The sequence below is a fragment of the Scyliorhinus torazame genome, chromosome 2 (assembly GCF_047496885.1).
Source record: "Scyliorhinus torazame isolate Kashiwa2021f chromosome 2, sScyTor2.1, whole genome shotgun sequence".
In the NCBI taxonomy this organism is placed as follows: domain Eukaryota; kingdom Metazoa; phylum Chordata; class Chondrichthyes; order Carcharhiniformes; family Scyliorhinidae; genus Scyliorhinus; species Scyliorhinus torazame.
In genome coordinates, this window is record NC_092708.1 from 189,500,225 (window position 1) to 189,522,364 (window position 22,140).

The 22,140-nt window shown below is 52.1% G+C and overlaps 1 protein-coding gene across 3 annotated transcripts in view; it reads right to left on the minus strand.

The window, feature by feature from the left end:
* The window catches only part of LOC140394381 (uncharacterized), a 394,661-nt gene that overhangs the window by 223,750 nt on the left and 148,771 nt on the right, over positions 1 to 22,140 (minus strand). For all 3 annotated transcript variants that reach the window (XM_072481612.1, XM_072481601.1, XM_072481593.1), the window contains 2 exons: positions 12,815 to 12,883; positions 2,543 to 2,631 (listed from right to left, as the gene is read on the minus strand). In XM_072481612.1, coding sequence (XP_072337713.1) covers positions 2,543 to 2,631; positions 12,815 to 12,883 — 158 coding nt within the window. The remainder of the gene's footprint in view (positions 1 to 2,542; positions 2,632 to 12,814; positions 12,884 to 22,140) is intronic.

Below are 22,140 nucleotides of genomic sequence, written 5' to 3' on the forward strand. Positions count from 1 at the left end.
TCCATTTTCCACAACATAGCCAAGGATGGCTCAGCGGTTGGTGCGGAACACGCACTTCTCCTTACTGTACATGAGATTAAGGTGTTTGGCGGTGTGGAGAAATTTGAGAAGGTTAGCGTTGTGGTCCTGCTGGTCTTGGCCGCAGATGGTGACGTTATCTAGGTACGGGAAGGTGGCCCGCAGCCCGTACCGGTCAACCATTCGGTCCATCTCCCGTTGGAAGACCGAGACCCCGTTAGTGACGCCGAAAGGAACCCTAAGAAAATGGTAAAGGCGGCCGTCTGCTTCGAACGCAGTGTATTGGCGGTCCGCCTTGCGGATGGGGAGCTGGTGGTAGGCAGATTTCAGGTCCACTGGGGAAAAGACCCGATACTGTGCAACCTGATTGACCATATCAGATATGCGTGGGAGGGGGTACGCGTCGAGCTGCGTGTACCGATTGATGGTCTGACTGTAGTCAATAACCATCCTGTGTTTCTCCCCAGTCTTTACCACCACCACTTGGGCTCTCCAGGGGTTGTTGTTGGCCTCGATGATGCCTTCCCGCAGCAGCCGTTGGACCTCCGACCTGATGAATGTCCTGTCCTGGGCACTGTACCGTCTGCTCCTGGGGGTGAGGTTTGCAAACAGGGAAGGTGGGTCGACCTTAAGGGTCGTGAGGCCGCATAGGGTGAGGGGGGGGTAGGGGTCCGCCAAATCTGGGTAATGGGGTGTACCGGGAGGGAGCAGCACCTTACCGTAGAGTGGTGGATGAAGGTTTCTGTGCTCATGAGCTAAGACGGCAGGGGGTCTTATGCCCATTGACTTTCACCGTCGTCGTCGCGGTTGCGAGGTTGTACAGCCGGGACTGGTCGAGCGTGATGGAGGCGAGCTGCGGCTGGTGTTGGTAGGCCCCGGGCTGGTCGGCGGCGGTGGCAGGCGATGAACGGCCAGACAAAGTCCCCTACGAGTAGGGGTCCTGAGGCGCCGTCCAAAATGGCGGCGAAGATGGCGGCGCCCACAGAGTGCACATGTCGGGCGGCGTTACAGATGGCGGAGCCCACGGGCCGCATGTGGTCTGCGGGGACGAAAATGGCGGCGCCCATGGATCACACATTGGGGGTCCAGGAGTGCTGGGCCTAGATACGGCAGCGATCGACTGGGCCTGGCACACAGCAGCGAAATGTCCCTTCTTCACACAGGTCTTGCAGATTGCACTCCGCGCCGGGCAGCGCTGCCGGGGGTGTTTGGTCTGCCCGCAGAAAAAGCATTTGGGCCCCCCGGGGTTGGCTGCCGTGCGGCACAGGCTTGGGGTGGGTTGGGGGCGGCAGCACGATGTCCATGAGGGCGCCGTGCGGTCGGGGGCGTACGACTGTACATTATGGGAGGCTACCGTTAGCGAGCTCGCGAGCTGCTTGGTCGCCGTGAGGTCGAGCGTACCCCCTTCTAAGAGGCGCTAACGCATGTACGCCAACCCCATGCCCGTAATAAAAGCGTCCCTGATTAAGAGTTCCATATGTTCGACAGCCGAAACTGCCTGGCAATCGCAGTTCCTCGCCAGGATGTGCAGGGCACGCCCAAAATCGCCCAATAACTCACCGGGGAGTTGCTGCCTCGTGGACAGGAGGTGCCTGGCGTAGAGTTTGCTGATCGGCCGGATATAATGTCCTTTCAGAAGCTCCATAGCTTCAGTGTAAGTGGGCGCATCCCGGATAAGGGAAAAAATATCAGAGCTCACCCGTGAGTACAGGATCTAGAGCTTCTGTGCGTCCGAGGGTTGTTCAGTTGATGATTTGAGGTAGCTTTCGAAGCAAGCTAGCCAGTGGTCGAAGGCCGACATGGCGTTGGCTGCTTGAGGGTGCAGCTGTAGGCGATCAGGTTTGATGCGAAGGTCCATCGCTGTAATATCTCTGCTTAATAAATTGATGCACTATCAATTACGACGAGACGAGAGTAGAGAGTAATCAAGGCTTTATTAAGCAGAGATGTGTGGCCTCCTGCAGCTGCTACCAGAATGGAAGCAGCTCGGGTGTGCGTGCACATTTATACTCTGCCTACTGGGTGGAGCCAGCAGGCAGGGATTTACCCCCGTACCTATAGTACAGGAGCCTTACTGTATTACCTCTAATAATCATCGTTACAACTATTATACAATCAGTGGTGACTACCAGAGTGACAATAAGCGATTTTCATTTCATTTCATTTCAGAGTAAAGCTCCCTCTACACTGTCCCCATCAAACACTCCCAGGACAGGTACAACACGGGGTTAGATACAGGGTAAAGATCCTTCTACAGTGAGTCTCAGTTATGTCAAGTTAACATGTTTATCTGGTGACTGCCTATCCTGTAACATCCTGTATGGTAATTGAAGTATGTTTGGAATCAGACCCCACTGGGATTGGGGGCCATTCACACCCTCAGCAGAGTATCTGCAGTGTTGTGTTTTGACAGTGATGGGACACAGGCTGATTCAGAGCCTCTCTTTCTTCCTCAGCTCTGCTCAGTGGATCCAGTGATGTAGAATTGTGTGCTGGTTCTCAGAGAAGCTGAATTGACACTGACCTTCCTCTTAAGCCTTCGCCTCGAGTTCCTGTGCGTTGACTCTGCGAACTGACCAGACTCTTCTTCACTCCCGGAAACAATGTCAGCATCTATATCAGGGAGGATCAAGCGGAAGGATTGTCACTGGATGCAGAATCAAAATAGACCCAAAGAATCGTACATCAGAAAAGGGGGCCATTCAGTCCACCATCTTTTCTGTGCTATCTCTTGGAAGGAGCATTCCAATTAGGTCCACTCCCCTTCCCCTTCCTTACTGTCCTGCAAATATTTCTTTGTGAAATATTTATCCAATTCTCTTTTAGAAGTTCCCGTTGAATCCACACTCACTGCTCCTTTAGGCAGTGCTTTCCACATCACAACTGTTGTATATTTTATATATCTCAGCACTACAGGGATGACACCAGTTTCTAAGCGAGCAATTGATTTATCTGCAAGAGTTTTAAAATATCTCTGCAATTGCAAAATGACTGCATCTGCTCACACCGACAGCTCAACTTCTCGGTGAGTGAAGGGCAACCTAGGCCAGTGGGTAGCCCTCCTTTACCTCAGCAAACTGGAAATCAGGCTTGTTCACTAACCAGGACCCCCATGAATAGGATTGAATACATTTAATACACGCCGAGTATTTCATACGTTATAGAAAATGCTGAATCATTTATACATTATTGGAGCTATCATCAACTTCAAATGGGAAAAACCAAAGTAATATTTACACTTTGTGTTGTGTTATGCACCCTGGGGTAACACGGACTGCAACTGGATGCAGTTGTACTTGAAAGTAGACTCCAAACTGTGATGTTGGTTCAGTACGCTTTATTGAACTTGTTAAGCAGTGCACACAGTTCACTGTGGGTTTGACACTACTAATCTAAGCGTGCTTACTATAACTAACTAGACAAGACTAGCTCTGATCCATGTGTAGAAGTGCTGACTGATATATACACCCTGACTGTCACTACAGTTGTCACCAGTGGAAAGAGGCAGACTGCCAATGCCTCGTGTGTTTTATAGTGGGAAACCCCCTTCTAGTGTTCTGCCTGGTGATTGGTTGTGTTCTGTCCTGTGTGTTGGTTGGCTGTACTGGGTGTCTGTCACTGCCTGTCTGTATCTCATTATGTGCATGAGTGCATATCATGACACTTTGGACAAAGAGGGAGTGCACGGCTCTCACAGTCAATGTTTTGAGCAATCAGTACACACCTCACTTCACTTGCTCTGGCTTTATGTGTGAATTACTTCAGTCACACTGGTAGGGGAAAAAGACAGCCCGGATGGAAATCAATGGAATGCGGTGACCCTGCGCATGGACAACGATCAACAAAATGTCTCGTGGGCCGGACTCAGAATCCACGTGGGCCCCATGTGGTCCCCAGGCAGCAGGTTGCCCACCACTGTTCCAGGAACCTCTGTTTACTTTGCTCTGACTCCACACCCAGACTTAACCGATAAAGCACAGTGAGCATAGATTAGTTATCAGGCTCATATAATCAAACACACAACCACTGAACTTTCCTGCGATAACTCACTGATTAAAACAGTTTCTCCACAGCCCCTCTGATGGTATTCCAGTCAAACCTTATCCAAAAAAAGGAAAGGTTTTTAAAATGTTCTCTCTGTCACTGTTGTCCATACACTGCCCTGCTGGACAGGTGGCCCTGCTGGACAGGTGGCCCTGCTGGACAGGTGGGCTGGTTTGCCAATCTCCTGTTGTCAATTGGGTGGTGAAACTGGGGAGAAGGCCCAGATCAGGAGAGTATCTGACACAGAAAGCACAGAATGGATATCCCTGGGGGTTTCAAAACCCACCCCAGAGGAATTTGTGTGTCTGAGTGCAGTCTGAGATACACTGAGATTGTAATAAGTGATTATTTTAATCAAAACTCAGATTACAGAACTAATATCTCACCACATTCCTAAACCAAATATTCAGGCACAGCTTGGTAGAGGAAAGGATTCAGATCATGTTATGGTGGCCACGAAGGACCCAATAGAACATGAATTCCCCAATGAAGCGGTCAGTAGCTTGCCAAATAGGGAATGTACAGCGGGAGCTTAAACCCGCTGCTCCAACCTGAGCTGGTATCCTATGGGTCCCCGAGCTTGGGCCAGAGTGTTGTAAATGGTGCAGCGGCCTTCCTTGTTACTTGAAAAAAAGACTTTGGTGCTGGAAGACTGGCCCTGGCGAAGTTATTACAGGTACCTGCCTATATGTTGTTTCAGCGGTCAGGAGGGTGATCAGGTCCTCGGTTGATTTCCCCCCTCCACTCTCTCTCTCTCTAACCCAGGGATCAATGGACAGTGATCAGGAGCAGGAGCCCTGGCTGATTTCCCCCCTCTCTCTAACCCAGGGGTCACAGGACAGTGATCAGGAGCAGGAGCCCTGGCTGATTACCTGTCTCTCTCTAACCCAGGGATCAATGGACAGTGATCAGGAGCAGGAGCCTGGCTGATTTTCTCTCTCTAACCCAGGGGTCCCAGGACAGTGATCAGGAGCAGGAGCCCTGGCTGATTTCCTCTCTCTAACCCACGGGTCACAGGACAGTGATCAGGAGCAGGAGCCCTGGCTGATTTCCTCTCTCTAACCCAGGGGTCACAGGACAGTGATTAGGAGCAGGAGCCCTGGCTGATTTCCTCCCTCTCTCTAACCCAGGGATTACAGGACAGTGATCAGGAGCAGGAGCCTGGCTGATTTCCTCTCTCTCTCTCTAACCCAGGGATCACAGGACAGTGATCAGGAGCAGGAGCCCTGGCTGATTTCCTCTCTCTAACCCGGGGGTCACAGGACAGTGATCAGGAGCAGGCGTCTGGCTGATTTCCTCTCTCTCTCTCTCTAACCCAGGGGTCACTGGACAGTGAACAGGAGCAGGAGCCCTGGCTGATTTCCTCTCTCTCTCTCTAACCCAGGGGTCACAGGACAGTGATCAGGAGCAGGAGCCCTGGCTGATTTTGTCTCTCTTTCTCTAACCCGGGGGTCACAGGACAGTGATCAGGAGCAGGAGCCCTGGCTGATTTCCTCTCTCTCTCTCTAACCCGGGGGTCACAGGACAGTGATCAGGAGCAGGAGCCCGGGCTGATTTTGTCTCTCTTTCTCTAACCCGGGGGTCACAGGACAGTGATCAGGAGCAGGAGCCCTGGCTGATTTCCTCTCTCTCTCTCTAACCCGGGGGTCACAGGACAGTGATCAGGAGCAGGAGCAGGAGCCCTGCCTGATTTTCTCTCTCTCTCTCTAACCCAGGGGTCACAGGACAGTGATTAGGAGCAGGAGCCCTGGCTGATTTCCTCCCTCTCTCTAACCCAGGGATTACAGGACAGTGATCAGGAGCAGGAGCCCTGGCTGATTTCCTCCCTCTCTCTAACCCAGGGATTACAGGACAGTGATTAGGAGCAGGAGCCCTGGCTGAATTCCTCCCTCTCTCTAACCCGGGGATCACAGGACAGTGATCAGGAGCAGGAGCCTGGCTGATTTCCTCTCTCTCTCTCTAACCCAGGGGTCACAGGACAGTGATCAGGAGCAGGAGCCTGGCTGATTTCCTCCCTCTCTCTAACCCGGGGATCACAGGACAGTGATCAGGAGCAGGAGCCTGGCTGATTTCCTCTCTCTCTCTCTAACCCAGGGGTCACAGGACAGTGATCAGGAGCAGGAGCCTGGCTGATTTCCTCTCTCTCTCTCTCTAACCCAGGGGTCACTGGACAGTGAACAGGAGCAGGAGCCCTGCCTGATTTTCTCTCTCTCTCTAACCCAGGGGTCACAGGACAGTGATCAGGAGCAGGGGCCCTGGCTGATTTCCTCCCTCTCTCTAACCCGGGGGTCACAGGACAGTGATCAGGAGCAGGAGCCCTGGCTGATTTCCTCTCTCTCTAACCCGGGGGTCACAGGACAGTGATCAGGAGCAGGAGCCCTGGCTGATTTCCTCTCTCTCTAACCCGGGGGTCACAGGACAGTGATCAGGAGCAGGAGCCCTGGCTGATTTCCTCTCTCTCTCTCTAACCCGGGGGTCACAGGACAGTGATCAGGATCAGGAGCCTGGCTGATTTCCTCCCTCTCTCTAACCCAGGGATTACAGGACAGTGATCAGGAGCAGGAGCCCTGACTGATTTCCTCTCTCTCTCTCTAACCCGGGGATCACAGACTGATTTCCTCTCTCTCTCTCTAACCCGGGGATCACAGACTGATTTCCTCTCTCTCTAACCCAGGGGTCACTGGACAGTGAACAGGAGCAGGAGCCCGGGCTGATTTTGTCTCTCTCTCTCTAACCCGGGGGTCACAGGACAGTGATCAGGAGCAGGAGCCCTGACTGATTTCCTCTCTCTCTCTCTAACCCAGGGATCACAGGACAGTGATCAGGAGCAGGAGCCCTGACTGATTTCCTCTCTCTCTCTAACCCGGGGATCACAGACTGATTTCCTCTCTCTCTCTAACCCAGGGGTCACAGGACAGTGATCAGGAGCAGGAGTTCTGGCTGATTTCCTCCCTCTCTCTCTCTAACCCAGGGATCACAGGACAGTGATCAGGAGCAGGAGTTCTGGCTGATTTCCTCCCTCTCTCTCACCCAGGGATTACAGGACAGTGATCGGGAGCAGGAGCCCTGGCTGATTTCCTCCCTCTCTCTAACCCAGGGATTACAGGACAGTGAACAGAAGCAGGAGCCCTGGCTGATTTCCTCTCTCTCTAACCCAGGGGTCACAGGACAGTGATCAGGAGCAGGAGCCCTGGCTGATTTCCTCTCTCTCTAACCCAGGGGTCACAGGACAGTGATCAGGAGCAGGAGCCCTGGCTGATTTCCTCTCTCTCTAACCCAGGGGTCACAGGACAGTGATCAGGAGCAGGAGCCCTGGCTGATTTCCTCTCTCTCTAACCCAGGGGTCACAGGACAGTGATCAGGAGCAGGAGCCCTGGCTGATTTTCCCTCTCTCTCTAATCAAAGACTTCTTGGGATGGCAGTGGCTGATTGACAGCTTAAGGCATGGGTCAAATTGCTCTGTATGATTCCCAGAATGTTAAACAGCCCAGGGGAGGTGGGGGAGGGGGTGCAGGGGGGAGAACAAGAAGGATTCTGTCATCAGCAGTTCTGAGGTAATGAACACCCTTCCTAACAGCACTTCCTACACCACGTGGACAGCAGGGTTTCACGAAGACAGCTCACCACCACCTTCTCAAGGCAATTAGGGGCAGGCATCAAATACTCGCCTCGCTAGAGATGCGCATTTCCCATGAAGGAATGTAGAAAAAGGTCAAGGATATGGGTCCAGGGAATAGAGGCAAGTGTGAGATGTTCTAACTGAAATTCTCAGGTGTTATGGGTGAAGGGTTCAATGCACAGGAGAACACAGATTGGGATTGAACAATTCCAGAAGAACATCACCCATAGGATGGCCAAGGGCAGGACACTGAAGACTTGATAGAATCGAGAGGCGATTTGCTGGGTTCCTGGTAACAGATTTGTCTTGGGGCCTTTGGCCTGTTTCCATTCTGAGAAATGTATTTTTAGTGTTAGGCCCTGATGTGGAATCATCGAAAGGCTAAGGAAGCTATTCAGTCTATCTTGTTTGCATTTGCTCTCCTCAAGAACAACTCACTGAGGTGAACCACTGTATTAGGCGATGTAAGGTAGGACCTGCACTACAGGTTCGCCGATAGCCCCTGCCGGCTGGCTCTGCCCACGAAGATCTCTATAAATATGCATGACCTCCATTGCCCTGCCATTTTGCCAGCTGCAGCAGGAGGCCACGCATCTGACTGTAATAAAGCCACAGTTGTACCCAACTTTAGCCTTTGTGCAATTGATCGTGCATCAATTTATTGCAGTCAGATTTTTCCACAGAATGGATATCAGAATTAAGCCCGATCGCCAGCAGCTGGATCCGCACTCGCCCGACGCCAGAAAATACTTTACTCACTGGCTAGCATGTTTTGAGGCCTACATCAACGCTGTGGACCCCGCGCCAATGGAGGCTCAGAAGATAAACGTCCTGTACTCCAGACTGAGCTCCAGCGTGTTCCTGTTGATCCAAGGCGCCTTGAATTACGTGAAAGCAATGGCATTCCTTAAAGAACACTCTGCTCAGAAGACGAACACGTTCTTCGCCAGGCATGTACTCGCCACCCGCTTGCAACTACCTGGTGAGTCCATCGAAGACTTCTGGTGCACCCTAATTCCATTTGTCTGAGACTGTGATTGCCAGGCCGTTACGGCCGCTGAACACACTAACCTACTCATGCACGATGCTTTTGTGACGGGGATTGCGTTGGACCGCATCCGAGAACGATTACTGGAAAGGGCCACACTCGAACTGGCGGAGACGTAAACCTTGGCGCTCTCCATGATGGTCGCATCCCGTAATGTACAATCTTACCCCTCCCGCCGCGCTGCCCACCCTTCTACCCCTTCCTACCCCTCCTGGACCCCGCCAATGACCTCCTCAGCTGGAGCCCTGCCTTCCCAATACGCCTGCGCCGCTCGCCGATCCACGCACCCCGGGGGTCCCCGCTGCTACTTCTGCGGTCAGCAGAAACAACCCCGCCAACACTGCCCGGCCCGCACTGCCGTTTGTAAATCCTGCAGTAAGAAGGGCCACTTCGTGGCTGTGTGCCAGGCCTGCGCATCGCTGTGATCGCGCCCGCTATCGTCCCCTCCCCCACGCCAAGCGCACAATGGGAGCCACCATCTTCTCCTCCCAGGGCCATGTGCGACCGATGGGCGCCGCCATCTTGTCCCCCTTCGGCCATGTGCGCCCCGTGGGCGCCGCCATCTTGTCCCGACCCTGCAATGTGCGCACCATGGGCACCGCCATCTTGTCCCGACCCTGCAATGTGCGCGCCATGGGCACCGCCATTTTATTCCCCACAGGGTCTTCGGACATCCCGAAATCAGAACCGCACACGCTCGCCATCCAAGGCATCCGACGATTACCCGCAGCTCGCTTCGATGCCGCTGGACCAATCTCGCCCGCACAACCTGGCCACCGCATCGACGACGGTGAAAACCAATGGCCATGCGACCTCGTGCCTGCTGGACTCCAGGAGCACCGAAAGCTTCGTTAACCCAGATACGGTAAGGCGCTGCTCCCTCGCGGTCCACCCTGCCAATCAAAGGATCTCCCTAGCCTCCGGATCCCACTCCGTCCCGATCCGAGGCTTTTGTACAGTCACCCTCACGGTCCAGGGTGTACAATTTAGTAACTTCCGCCTCTATGTCCTTCCTAATATCTGCGCTGCACTCCTGTTGGGCCTGGATTTCCAGTGCAGCCTCCAGAGCCTCGCCCTCAAATTCAGCGGGCCCATACCCCCCCTTACCGTTTGCGGCCTCGCGACCCTCAAGGTCGATCCCCCCTCCCTTTTTGCCAATCTAACTGCGGATTGCAAGCCCGTTGCCACCAGGAGCAGACGGTTCAGCACCCAGGACAAGACCTTCATCAGGTCCGAAGTCCAGCGGCTGCTTAAGGAGGGTATTATCGAGGCCAGCAACAGCCCCTGGAGAGCCCAAGTGGTAGTGGTTAAAACTGGGGAGAAACACAGGATGGTCATGGACTACAGCCAGACCATCAATCGGTACATGCAGCTCGACGCGTACCCCCTCCCATGCATATCTGATATGGTCAATCAGATTGCACAGTATCGGGTTTTCTCAACAATTGACCTGAAATCCGCCACCAGCTCCCCATCCGGAAGTCGGACCGGTCATACACTGCCTTCGAGGCGGACGGTCGCCTCTATCACTTCCTTAGGGTCCTTTCGGCGTCACAAACGGGGTCTCGGTCTTCCAAAGGGAAATGGACCGAATGGTCGACCAGTACGGTTTGCGGGCCACCTTTCCGTACTTAGATAATGTCACCATCTGCGGCCATGACCAGCAGGACCACGATGCCAACCTCGATAAATTCCTCCGCACTGCCACTCTTCTCAATATGACCTACAACAAAGAGAAGTGTGTGTTCAGCACGACCCGGTTAGCCATTCTCGGCTATGTAGCCCAAAACAAACTTCTCAGGCCCGACCTCGACTGCATGCGCCTCCTCATGGATCTCCCCCTCCCCCACTGCCCCAAGGCCCTCAAACGCTACCTGGGGTTCTTTTCCTACTACGCTCAGTGGGTCCCAAACTATGCGGACAAGGCCCGCCCACTCATTCAGTCCACCCAATTCCCCCTCGCAGCCGAGGCACAACATGCTTTCGCCCGCATCAGAGCAGACATCGCCAAGGCCGGGATGCGCGCAGTGGACGAGTCACTGACTTTTCAAGCAGAAATCGACGCTTCAGACGTCGCCCTTGCCGCCACTCTAAACAGGCAGGCAGACCCGTGGCATTCTTTTCCCGCACCCTTCATGCCTCTGAAATTCGACACTCATCCGTCGAAAAGGAGGCCCAAGCAATCGTTGAAGCTGTGCGGCACTGGAGGCATTACCTGGCCGGTAAGAGATTCACTCTCCTTACGGACCAACGGTCGGTAGCCTTCATGTTCGATAACACACAGCGGGGCAAGATCAAAAATGATAAAATCTTGCGGTGGAGAATCGAGCTCTCCACCTATAATTACGAGATTCTGTATCGCCCCGGCAAACTCAACGAGCCCCAGATGCCCTATCCCGAGGTACATGTGCCAGCGCACAAGTGGACCAACTCCGGGCCCTACACGACAGCCTTTGTCACCCGGGGGTCACTCGATTGTACCATCAGGTCAAAGCTCGCAATCTGCCCTACTCCGTCGAAGAAGTAAGGACAGTCACCAGGGACTGCCAGGTCTGTGCGGAGTGCAAGCCGCACTTCTACCGGCCGGACCGTGCGCGCCTGGTGAAGGCCTCCCGCCCCTTTGAACGCCTCAGCGTGGATTTCAAAGGGCCTCTCCCCTCCACCGACTGTAACACGTACATTCTCAGTGTAGTCGATGAGTACTCCAGATTCCCCTTCGCCATCCCATGCCCCGATATGACGTCTGCCACCATCATCAAGGCCCTCAACACAATCTTCACTCTGTTCGGCTTCCCCGCCTACATCCACAGTGACAAGGGATCTTCATTCATGAGCGATGAGCTGCGTCAGTTCCTGCTCAGCAGGGGTATAGCCTCCAGCAGGACGACCAGTTATAACCCCTGGGGAAACGGGCACGTGGCGAGGGAGAACGAGATGGTTTGGAGGGCCGTCCAGTTGGCCCTACGGTCCAGGAACCTCCCAGTCTCTCGCTGGAAGGAAGTCCTCCCTGACGCTCTACATTCCATCCGGTCACTATTGTGCACCGCCACTAACACCACACCCCATGAATTTGTTTTTACCTTCCCCAGGAAGTCCACATCCGGGGTGTCATTCCCGACTTGGCTCGCAGCACCAGGACCGGTCCTTCTCCGTAGGCACGTCCAACTCCACAAGGCGGACCCCTTGGTGGACAGGGTTCACCTGCTCCACGCCAACCCTCAATATGCCTACGTGGAATTCCCCGACGGCCGCCAAGATACTATCTCACTCAGGGACCTGGCACCGTCAGGTTCCACCCCAACACACTCCCCACCCATGCGCCCCCCCCCCCCCACCTCGCCGCCAACATTGACCCCACCAGACCAACCCCCCCCCCCTTCCGCACAAGAGGACGAAGAGCATGTTGGCACACCGCTGGAGTTCCCCGATGACTGGCCAGCATCAGTACTGCCACCACCGCCATCGGTGCCACCTCCACCACCGTCAGCACCGACTTCGCTGCCACCGTTACGCCGCTCCCAACGAAGCACCAAAGCACCGGATCGGCTGAACCTTTGACGGACTCCAGACCGTCAACATGAACTTTTTCATAACACTGTACATAATTGCACTATTTGTATATAGTTTCACATCACCCCCGCCGGACTCATTTTTAACAGGGGGTGAATGTGGTGAACCTCTGTATTAGGGGATGTAAGGTAGGACCTGCACTAAAGGTTCGCCGGTAGCCCCTGCCGGCTGGCTCCGCCCACTAAGATCTGTATAAATATGCATGACCTCCAGTGCCCTGCCATTTCGCCAGCTGCAGCAGGAGGCCACGCATCTGACTGCAATAAAGCCACAGTTGTACCCAATCTGCGTCTTTGTGCAATTGATTGCGCATCACTCACCTAGTCCCACTGCCACATCTTTTCTCTGTAGCCCTGAAAACATTTTCTCTTCAGTTAATTGACCAAATTTGTTTTGTAAGCCTGTCTCCGGCAATGCAGTCCAGATCCTAATCACTCGTTGTGTATAAATCTACTGTGTAAAAGTCTCTCTGAGGTGTTCAGTATCTGCCTGTTTGGCCCCATTTGCAAACTCACCTTCTAGATCCTGCTCAGTAGCCGGTCCATCCCTCTCGCCACTGACGTTACCATCAAGCGGCATGTGCTCTATAAAACAAAGGAAGCCAGTTACCATGGAGACATCAGACAGGAGTGTCTGTTCCTACACCATCCCAGATCAAAAGCCCCTCTCTGGGAATGAGCTGGGACAGTGGGCTAATTTAGGGGGGATGCCATTTACGGTAGCGAGGGACAGGTTTAGGTATTTGGGGATTCAGGTAGCGAGGGAATGGACGGGGCTCCATAAGTGGAACTTAACGAAGCTGGTGGAGGAGGCCAGGGAGGATCTTAAGAGGTGGGACACACATCATTTAACGTTGGTGGGGAGGGTCCAAGTGGTGAAAATTAATATTCTGCCAAGGTTCTTGTTTATCCTTCAGGCTCTTTATACCAAATGCCTTTATCAGAAAATGGACACAATCATCTCAGACTTTATATGGGCGGGGAAGGTGCCGAGGGTGGGGAGGGCCCTGCTACAGAGCCAGCAGGGGGGGTTAGCGTTGCCGAACTTGCTTCATTATTATTGGCCGGCGAATGTGGACACGTTGCGGCGGTGGTGGGAAGGAGAAAGGGTAGAGTGGGTTAGGATGGAGGCGGAATCTTGTAAGGGGTCTAGTTTGAGGGATATGGTGATGGCAGCATTGCCAATGACTCCGAGTAGGTATTCAGGGAGCCCAGTGGTGCAGGCCACGGTGAATCAGCTGAGGAGGCATTTTAGGGTGGAAGGGATGTCGTTGATGCTAATGCCGCTGTGCGAGAATCATGGGTTTGAGCCGGGAGGGATGGATAGTTTTATACAGGAGGTGGAGGGAAGTGGGGCTGGTCAAGGTGAGGGATTTATATTTGGAGGAAGGGTTCGCCAGTCTGGAGGGGCTAAGGGAGAGGGTAGAGCTGCTATGGGGTAGTGAGTTCAGGTATCTGCAGTTAGGAACTTTGCGCGAAAGATCTGGAGGGGGTTCCCTAGGTTGCCGGGATACACCCTGCTGCAGCGACTGCTGCTTCTGGATGTGGAAGGGGAGGGAAGAATTGAGGATGTATACAAGTGGCTGGGGGAGCAGGGAGGTGAGCGGGTGATGAAGATCAAGAAAAATAGGAGAGGAGATCAATTGAGGAGTATGGAGTGAGGCTGGGGTAAGAATGAGTGGGTTCTTTCAGGGGGTAGCAGATGAGTGTGTGAGGTGTGGGCGGGGGCCAGCGAATCATGCGCACATGTTTTGGGGTTCCGAAAAATTGGGAAGATTCTGGTTGGGGGTGTTCGCGGTCTTAGCCAGGATAGTGGGGGAGGAAGTGGACCCGGACCCTTTGGTGGGGATATTTGGGGTCTCAGAGAAGCCGGAGCTCATGGAGAGAAGGAAGGCCAATGTCGCGGCCTTCGCCTCTCTGATTGCACGGCGGCGAATTTCACTGGAGTGGCGGTCGGCATCACCACCAGGGGGTAATGGCTTGGTTGGGTGACCTGTACGACTTCCTGCGGCCGGAGAAGATAAAGTATGAGTTAAGGGTCTCTGCAGGGGGTTTTGAGAAAAGTCGGGGAATGTTTGTGACCATGTTTGAGGAGATGTTCGTCGTGGGGGGTGGAGGAGGGGAGGGGAGGGGGGAGGGTGAGAAAGGGGAAAAACCTGTACAGACTGTATAGTTGATTGTTGGGAAGTATATTTCCCGGGGTGTTTATTTGCTGTAACCTGCTTTGATACATGTTTGTAATAAAATACATTTAAAAAAAAAGCCCCTCTCTGAATATTGGATCACAGCAGTCTGTATTATAACCCCGGACCAAACCCCCACAGTGGCTAGGATACTGGATAGATACTAATATTTTAGTTTAAATTTGTAAGACTGTGAGGAAAGGAGACTTTGCTTCAGGAGTGATTTCATGAAGAAATACGGATATTGTATTTTAAAACAATCTTTATTACTATCACAATATTAAAATATTTAACATAACATCAGAAAATAAGTAACAATTACCCCTTAAACAATCCTACACAATACAGTGAATACAATATCCTTAACTGCTATCTTTATTCCCACTTAAACAACAAGAAAAACCCCTTCTCAGTTCTCAATCCACTTTTAACTACCAATGGCACATCGGAATACTTGTTTTACAGAGATGTTCTTTGAGAAAGTGAGATCTCCTAATACTGCTTTAAAGAAAAGATCTGACTCCTGTCAGACCCATGCAGAAATTCTGGCCGTATGTCTTTAGAAGCTGCTTCTCAGATTGTTTCAGCTCCCCTGTTCTCAGACAAATCTGCACTGCTTTAAAGACTGTGAATCTCTTTTAACTGTGAGAGTGAACTGTTTGACATCTGGGCACAGATTCATTCAGATCAGAACTGCACTGACCTGCTTTCTCAAAATGCCTGATGTCTTGGCTCCACCCAGCAATGACATCACTTTACCAAGCTGAAATCTAATTAACTCCACAATAAATCCCCTTAATCAAACAACATTCCATTAGCCCAAGTTTTTTACGATGATTCAATTGCACCCTTGGTTCCAAACCTTTCAAACCAAGGTTATTTTAAAAACATGACTGCAGCAGTCTCACACACCCACACACGCTAACCCAGGCTTTTAACCCTTATTGCACCAAATACCTATAAAACAATATATCTAAATTCCTACATTCATCCCGTCTGCTAGATCCTTCCCAAAGCCGTCAACCATCTACAAGTCAGGAGTGTAATGGAATACACTCCACTTGCCTGGATGAGTGCAGCTCCAACAACACTCAAGAAGCTCAACACCATCCAGGACAAGGCAGCCCCGCTTGATCAGCACCCCATCCACCACATTAAACATTCACTCTCTCCACCACTGCCACACAGTAGCAGCTGTGTGTACCATCTACAAGATGCACTGCAATAACTCGCCAAGGCTCTTTCGACAGCACCTTTCAAACACATGACTGCTACCACCTAGAAGGGCAAGGATAGCAGACACATGGCAACACCACTACCTGAGGTGCCCCTCCAAGCCACTCACCATCCTGACTTGGAAATACATTGCCGTTCCTTCACTGTCGCTGGGTCAAAATCCTGGAACTCCCTCCCTAACCACACTGTGGGTGTATCTACGCTAAATGGACTGCAGCGGTTCAAGAATGCAACTCACCACTACCTTCTCAAGGGCAATTAGAGATGGACAATAAATGCTGGCCTAACCAACGACACCACATTCCATGAATAAATTAAAGCCGAAATGGTGAGAAGTTAATGCAGTTAACACATGGAGTTCAAGAGGCATAGCACATGGGCTCTGAGGTCACTTGGGAGAAAATAAAGAGAATTGGGTGGTAACCACATTTCTTTTTTTTTTTAAATGTTTTTATTCTCCATTTCCACATTTTCCTTCAAAGTTTACACCCCACCAACAGGCAGCAAACGGTGACAAATACAAAGTCAATACCCTGAACATCAACAATGATCCCATCCTCCCACCACCCCACCCAACTGTCAATATATGCCTCAAATAAACCAAACCCTCCCACAAACCCAAAACAAAAGCGAAAAAGAGAAAGGTGTCCGGAATCCTCCATGGCCACCATTAACCGATAGAGTCGCCCCCCCCCCCCCCCCCCACGACAACACTCAATACCATCCAACCTCCAAAAGAGTACCGTAAATGACACCCAAGAGTTGTAAACACCCCCTCCCCAACTCCTTCCCCCTCCACTTCCTCTTGTAAAACTCCTCCCCCCAACCTCTGTTCCTTACCCCCAACTTCCACCCCAGCTAGACCACTCGGACCCTGTTCTGCCATGGTCCGATGGTCGCAGCCCCTCCCCCCACCTCACTCCCGTTCACTGGCCGGCTTAAACCGGCCAGCGTGTAGGCCCCCGCCCGGGTCCCTTTCCCCCTTGCCCGGCCCCAGGAAAAACCCAGAATTCCCCTTTTAGCACACAAACCCCGCATATCCACCTATACCCCAAAGAGCCCTCATTCCGACTGAAAGTCCCATTTCTTCCCTTGTCCAAATATACACAATGTTGGCTCCTACAGCCCATACACCAGCACGCAGTGAAACACAAAAGGAAAAAATACATTCATGAGGCTACATTGGTACATGGCCATTCCTCAATTTGTCAGTTCTGCCACAGTCCTTCTGCTTTTGCAAACTCCTCCGCTGCTTCCGCCGTTCCAAAATAAAAGTCCCTGAGCTTGTAAGTCACCCTCAGCTGCGCTGGATATACAATGCCGCACCACACCTTGTTAATGTACAGTGCCCTCTTCACCCGGTTGAAGGCAGCCCGCCTCCACGCCAGCTCCACCGTAAAGTCCTGGTACACACGAATACCAGCTCCAGCCCACTGCACCACCCGCTTCTGCTTGGCCCAGCTCAGGACCTTCTCCTTCACCCTGTACCTACGGAAGCACAGAGTCACTGCCCTTGGCGGCTCACTCGCCTTTGGTATAGGCCTCCACGACCGATGTGCCCGATCCAGTTCATATCGGGAGGGATCCTCCCCCTCCCCCAATAGTTTCGCCAACATCGCGGCAAAATACTCAGTCGGCTTCGGTCCTTCAACTCCTTCAGGCAGACCCATAATCCTCAAATTCTGACACCTGGATCTGTTTTCCAGGTCTTCCATTTTGCCTCGCAGATCCTTGTTGATCTCCATCACCTTCCGCATCTCCTTCCCCATCGAGGTAAGTTGACCACTGTGCTGCAGTACTGTCTCTTCCACTTCCTTCAGCGTCTCCCCTTGCTCCCGCACCTCCGGCACTGCGCTCGCCACCTCCGTCCTGATCGGGGTAATCGCCTCCTCCACCAGCACTTTCAAATTCGCCCCCATCTCCTTCCTCATTGCCTCCATATGTTTTGTAAACTGCCTTTCGAATTCCACGGCCATCACCTTAGTTATTTCTTCAGCCGTAAGCAATGCGGCCTCCCCTGGTGCTCCAGCCTCCATTTTCTTTACTGACCCCGCGGTGACCTTTTCACTCCCCGACGGACTTTCAGCTGCTTTTTTCACGGCCGTTTTTTGCCGGTCTTCGACATTGCCCTTCTTTGTGCTGTCTCCCGACTTTCACTGCCTTCGCTGGCCCTAAGACCGGGCGTTAACCCCCGACAATGTCGGTCCTGAACGGGAGCCCTCCAACGCACAGCTGCCTCCCGCCCGCCGTCACCGGAAGTCCCACAGAGAGGGAATCCTTTTGGCAGTGTTCGCTTCACCAATCTTCACCAAAAAGTCTGTGGAAACTCCTGAAAAATGTCTGAGAGTCCGTTCCAGACGGGAGCTGCCGAATGCACGACCTACTCCTCCATGGCCGCCACCGGAAGCCTCGTCCCCACTTCTTCAATGGCCTTGGTGAGATCTTTTTACAGTTGTTCCCTCTGCTGCTAGAATTCACCTTTAATAAAGGCCCTCAAGTCAGCTTGAAGCCTTTAAGCTTGCCTTTCCCCCACCTGCATGCTGGAAGAGGCTTTTGTCTTTACTGCAGCTCCAGCCAAATCTTTTACTGTCTCTGCCGGGTCTGGTAACCAAGAGACATACCATTCCTGGGGGAAAGTACCCCTCCAACATTCACCTATGTCTTTTCATCAAAATTCCACCCCGTATTGATTAAAAAAGAGCTCTTTTCTGTAACGTTGGGCAGGAGCTGCCTTGTGTGTGACCACTTACTCCATGGTCCACACCGGAAGTGGTAACCACATTTCAGAGAGGCTGTGAAGGGTTTCTATATAATTCTTTGATGATTATATTATTATATTATTTTTATATTATTGCTGTCACGTAGATATAGTTGAGGGGGGGGCAGGACTGGCAGCTCAACATTCTGGGTATAGAATCTTCAGGCGAGACGGTGGTGGTGTTGTGATATTGATCAAGGAGTCGATTACTGCAGTGTGGAAGGATGATAACTTTGTAGGCTCCTCAATTGAGGCCATATAGGTGGAACCTAAAGACAGAAAGGGGGCAATCTTGTAGCTGGGTGGGGGGGGGGGGTGCACTATAGGCTCCCAAACAGTCAGGGAGAGATAGAAGAGCAGATATGTAGACAAATATAAAATAATTGTATTAATAATAAGGCAATAATAGTAGGGGATTTCAACTTCCCCAAAATTAATTGGGATAGGAAAAGTGTGAAAGGCTTAGAGGGTGTGGAATTCTTAAAGTGTGTCTAAGAGAGCTTTTTGAGCCAATACGTAGAAAGTCCTACAAGAGAGGGGGCAGGTGGTAGAGGTTTCAGTGGGAGAGCATTTCGGTGATAGTGACCATAACTTAATAAGATTTAAGGTGGTTATGGAAAAAGACAAATATGCACCAGAAATAAGGGTTGAGATTTTTTTTGGCTGTTTACCTTGGCGTGGTCTTTTGGTCCCCCGCAGGTGCACCCCACCACTGCGGGTTTCCCCAGCGGCTTGAGGTGGATTCAATTGGAAATCCCTTCACAGCGGTGGGACCAGAAGATCTCGCCGCCGGCCAACTGCGGGCTGCCTCCTGCCGCCACGGGGAGGCCAGAGAAACCCGCCCGAGGTTTCCGAATTGGGGGAGGGACAATTTTAATAGGATAAGACAGGATCTGGGCAAAGTGGACTGGGAGCAGCTACTTGCAGGAAGATCCACATCAGAACAGTGGGAGTCATTCAAAAAGGAAAGAGTGAGTACAATGCCAACATGTTCCCATAAAGGTAGAGGGCGAGACCAACAAGTCCAGAGACCCCTGGATGTGAAGGGATATACAGCACTGGATAAAGAAAAAAGGAAGGCTTTTGGCAGATACAATGGTCTCAAAACGATGGATGCCCTAGAGGAGTATCGAAAGTTCAGGGGGTATTGAAAGAAATTCGGAGGGCAAAGAGGGGGCATGAAGAAACACTGGTGGGTAAAATAAAGGAAAAACACAAGGTGTATTATAAGTATATTAAAGGCAAGAGGATAAGCAGGACAAGAATAGGGGCCATTACGGACCAAAGTGGCAAACTGTGTGTGGAGGTGGAAGACATAAGTGAATATTTTGCACCTGCGTTCACTCTGGAGAAGATGACGAGGTACAGAAAGCAGGGAAGAGGACTGTGATATGATTGAACAAATTAGCATTGAGCGGGAGGAGGTTTTAGCGGTTCTAATAGGCTTCAAAGTGGATAAAAACCCAGGCCAAGATGAGATGTATCCTAGGCTGCTGTGTGAGACAAGAGAGGAGATTGCAGTGGCTCAGACGCTAATTTTCAAATCTTCTCTGGCCACAGGAGCGGTGTCAGAGAGCTGGAGGACAGCTAATGTACCATTATTCAAGAGGGTAACTGGGGAAAAAACAGGTAATTATAGGCCAGTGAGCCTAACATCAGTGGTAGGGAAGTTATTGGAAGAAATTCTGAAGGACAGAACTAATCTCCATTTGGAGAGGCAAGGATTAATATTGATAGTCGGCATGGCTTTGTCAGGGAGAGAACACGTCTCCCAAATTTGATTGAAGTTTTCGAGGAGCTGACTACGTGTGTAGATGTGAGTAGTGCAGTTGATGTAGTTTACATGAACTTCAGTAAGGCTTTTGACAAGGTCCTGCATGGGAGACTGATCAAGGAGGTAAGAACCTGAAATCATGGAGAGCATCAGCTCCATGCAAGCGGGAAAGGCACCGTGACCTTTGCATCAGTCCTGGCCCCACACCGAAGGGAAATGTTCACGGGCTCACTGGCGGGGGGCACCCTGTCCCCAACGCTAGCGCAGGCCACAATCCCACTAATACTCAAAAAAGATAAAGACCTGACGGAATGTGGATCATACAGACCCATTTCACTGCTGAACGTGGATGCAGAATTACTCGCAAAGGTCCTGGCCAAAAGGCTGGAAGGCTGTGTACCAGAGGTGGTCGCAGAGGACCTAACGGGCTTTGTCAAGGGTAGGCAGCTCACAGCAAACATCAGGCGGCTGCTGAATGTGATAATGAGCCCCCCCCGGGGAGAGAACACCAGACGTGATCATCTCCCTGGACGCAGAAAAGACCTTTGACAGAGTCGAATGGAGCTACGTCCTCGAGGTACTGGAACGGTTTGGGCTTGGAGCGGGATTCACCGCCTGGGTGAGGCTCCTGTACAACGCTCCCAAAGCGAGTGTCCGAACTAACACCACCAGCTCTGAATACTTCCAGCTACAGAGAGGAACAAGACAGGGCTGCCCCCTGCCCCCACTCTTGTTCGCACCAGCGATCGAACCCCTGGTGATAACCCTGCGGGACGCAAAAAGCTGGAAGAGAATCCGGAGAGGAAACAGAGAGCACAGAGTCTCACTCTATGCAGATGACCTGCTCCTCTATGTCTCGAAGCCACAGGAGGGTCTGAAGGCAATACTGCAAATACTGAAAGAGCTTGGACTCTTCTCGGGCTACAAACTTAACCTGGGCTAGAGCGAGGCATTCCCAGTGAACCAAACGGGGGAGGGAGAGAGCTGAAGGAGCTCCGTTCAAAACGGCCCAGAACAGATTCCGTTACCTGGGGATCCAAATAGCCAGACACTGGACACAGATCCACAAGTGAACCTGACCAGCCTGGTGGAGGAAGTAAGAAAAGACCTTCAACGGTGGGGCTCACTCCCACTCTCCCTGGCGGGAAGAGTGCAGACGATCAAGATGAATGTACTGCCAAGGTTCCTCTTCCTGTTTAGATCCATCCCGATCTTCATCCCCAAGGCCTTTTTCCAAAACATAGACAGACTAATCATGGCATTTGTGTGGGGGTGCAAGAACCCGAGAATTCCCAAACCGACACTGCAAAGAGGGAGAGTCAGAGGGGGCTGGCTCTACCGAACCTACAATACTACCACTGGGCAGCAGCGGCAGAAAACGTGAGGGGATGGGTACAAGAATCCGACTCAGATGGGGTACAAATGGAGGAGGCGGACTTCCGGGTGCGGCGATGACCAGCTAAGTCGCACGTTTCGGCAGCTCCCGGTGGAACGGACTTTTGGGCTCTTAATAGGAGCCCCAACGGCAATTTTAACGGCTAAAAACACTGTGCGGTAAACCAGAAGGGAATTCCCCCTGGACACGGATGGAAAAAGGAGAGGAAAGTGGCCGGATTGCGGAGGATCCTCTAGAGCAGCGGCAAGGAAGGCAAGCACAAAGCAAGATGGCGTCGGAAGGTGGCCCTGACCAACAAGAGTTCCTGCGGCGCTGTGTGGAAGAACTTAAAAAGGAGATGAAGAAGGAGCTGCTGGCCCCGATATTACAGGCGATTGAAGGGCTAAAGGAGGAGCAAAAGACCCAGGAGCAGGAGCTTCAGGTCGTGAAGGCAAAGGCCGCTGAAAATGAAGACGAAATACAGGGCCTGGTGGTGAAGACAGAGATGCACGAGGC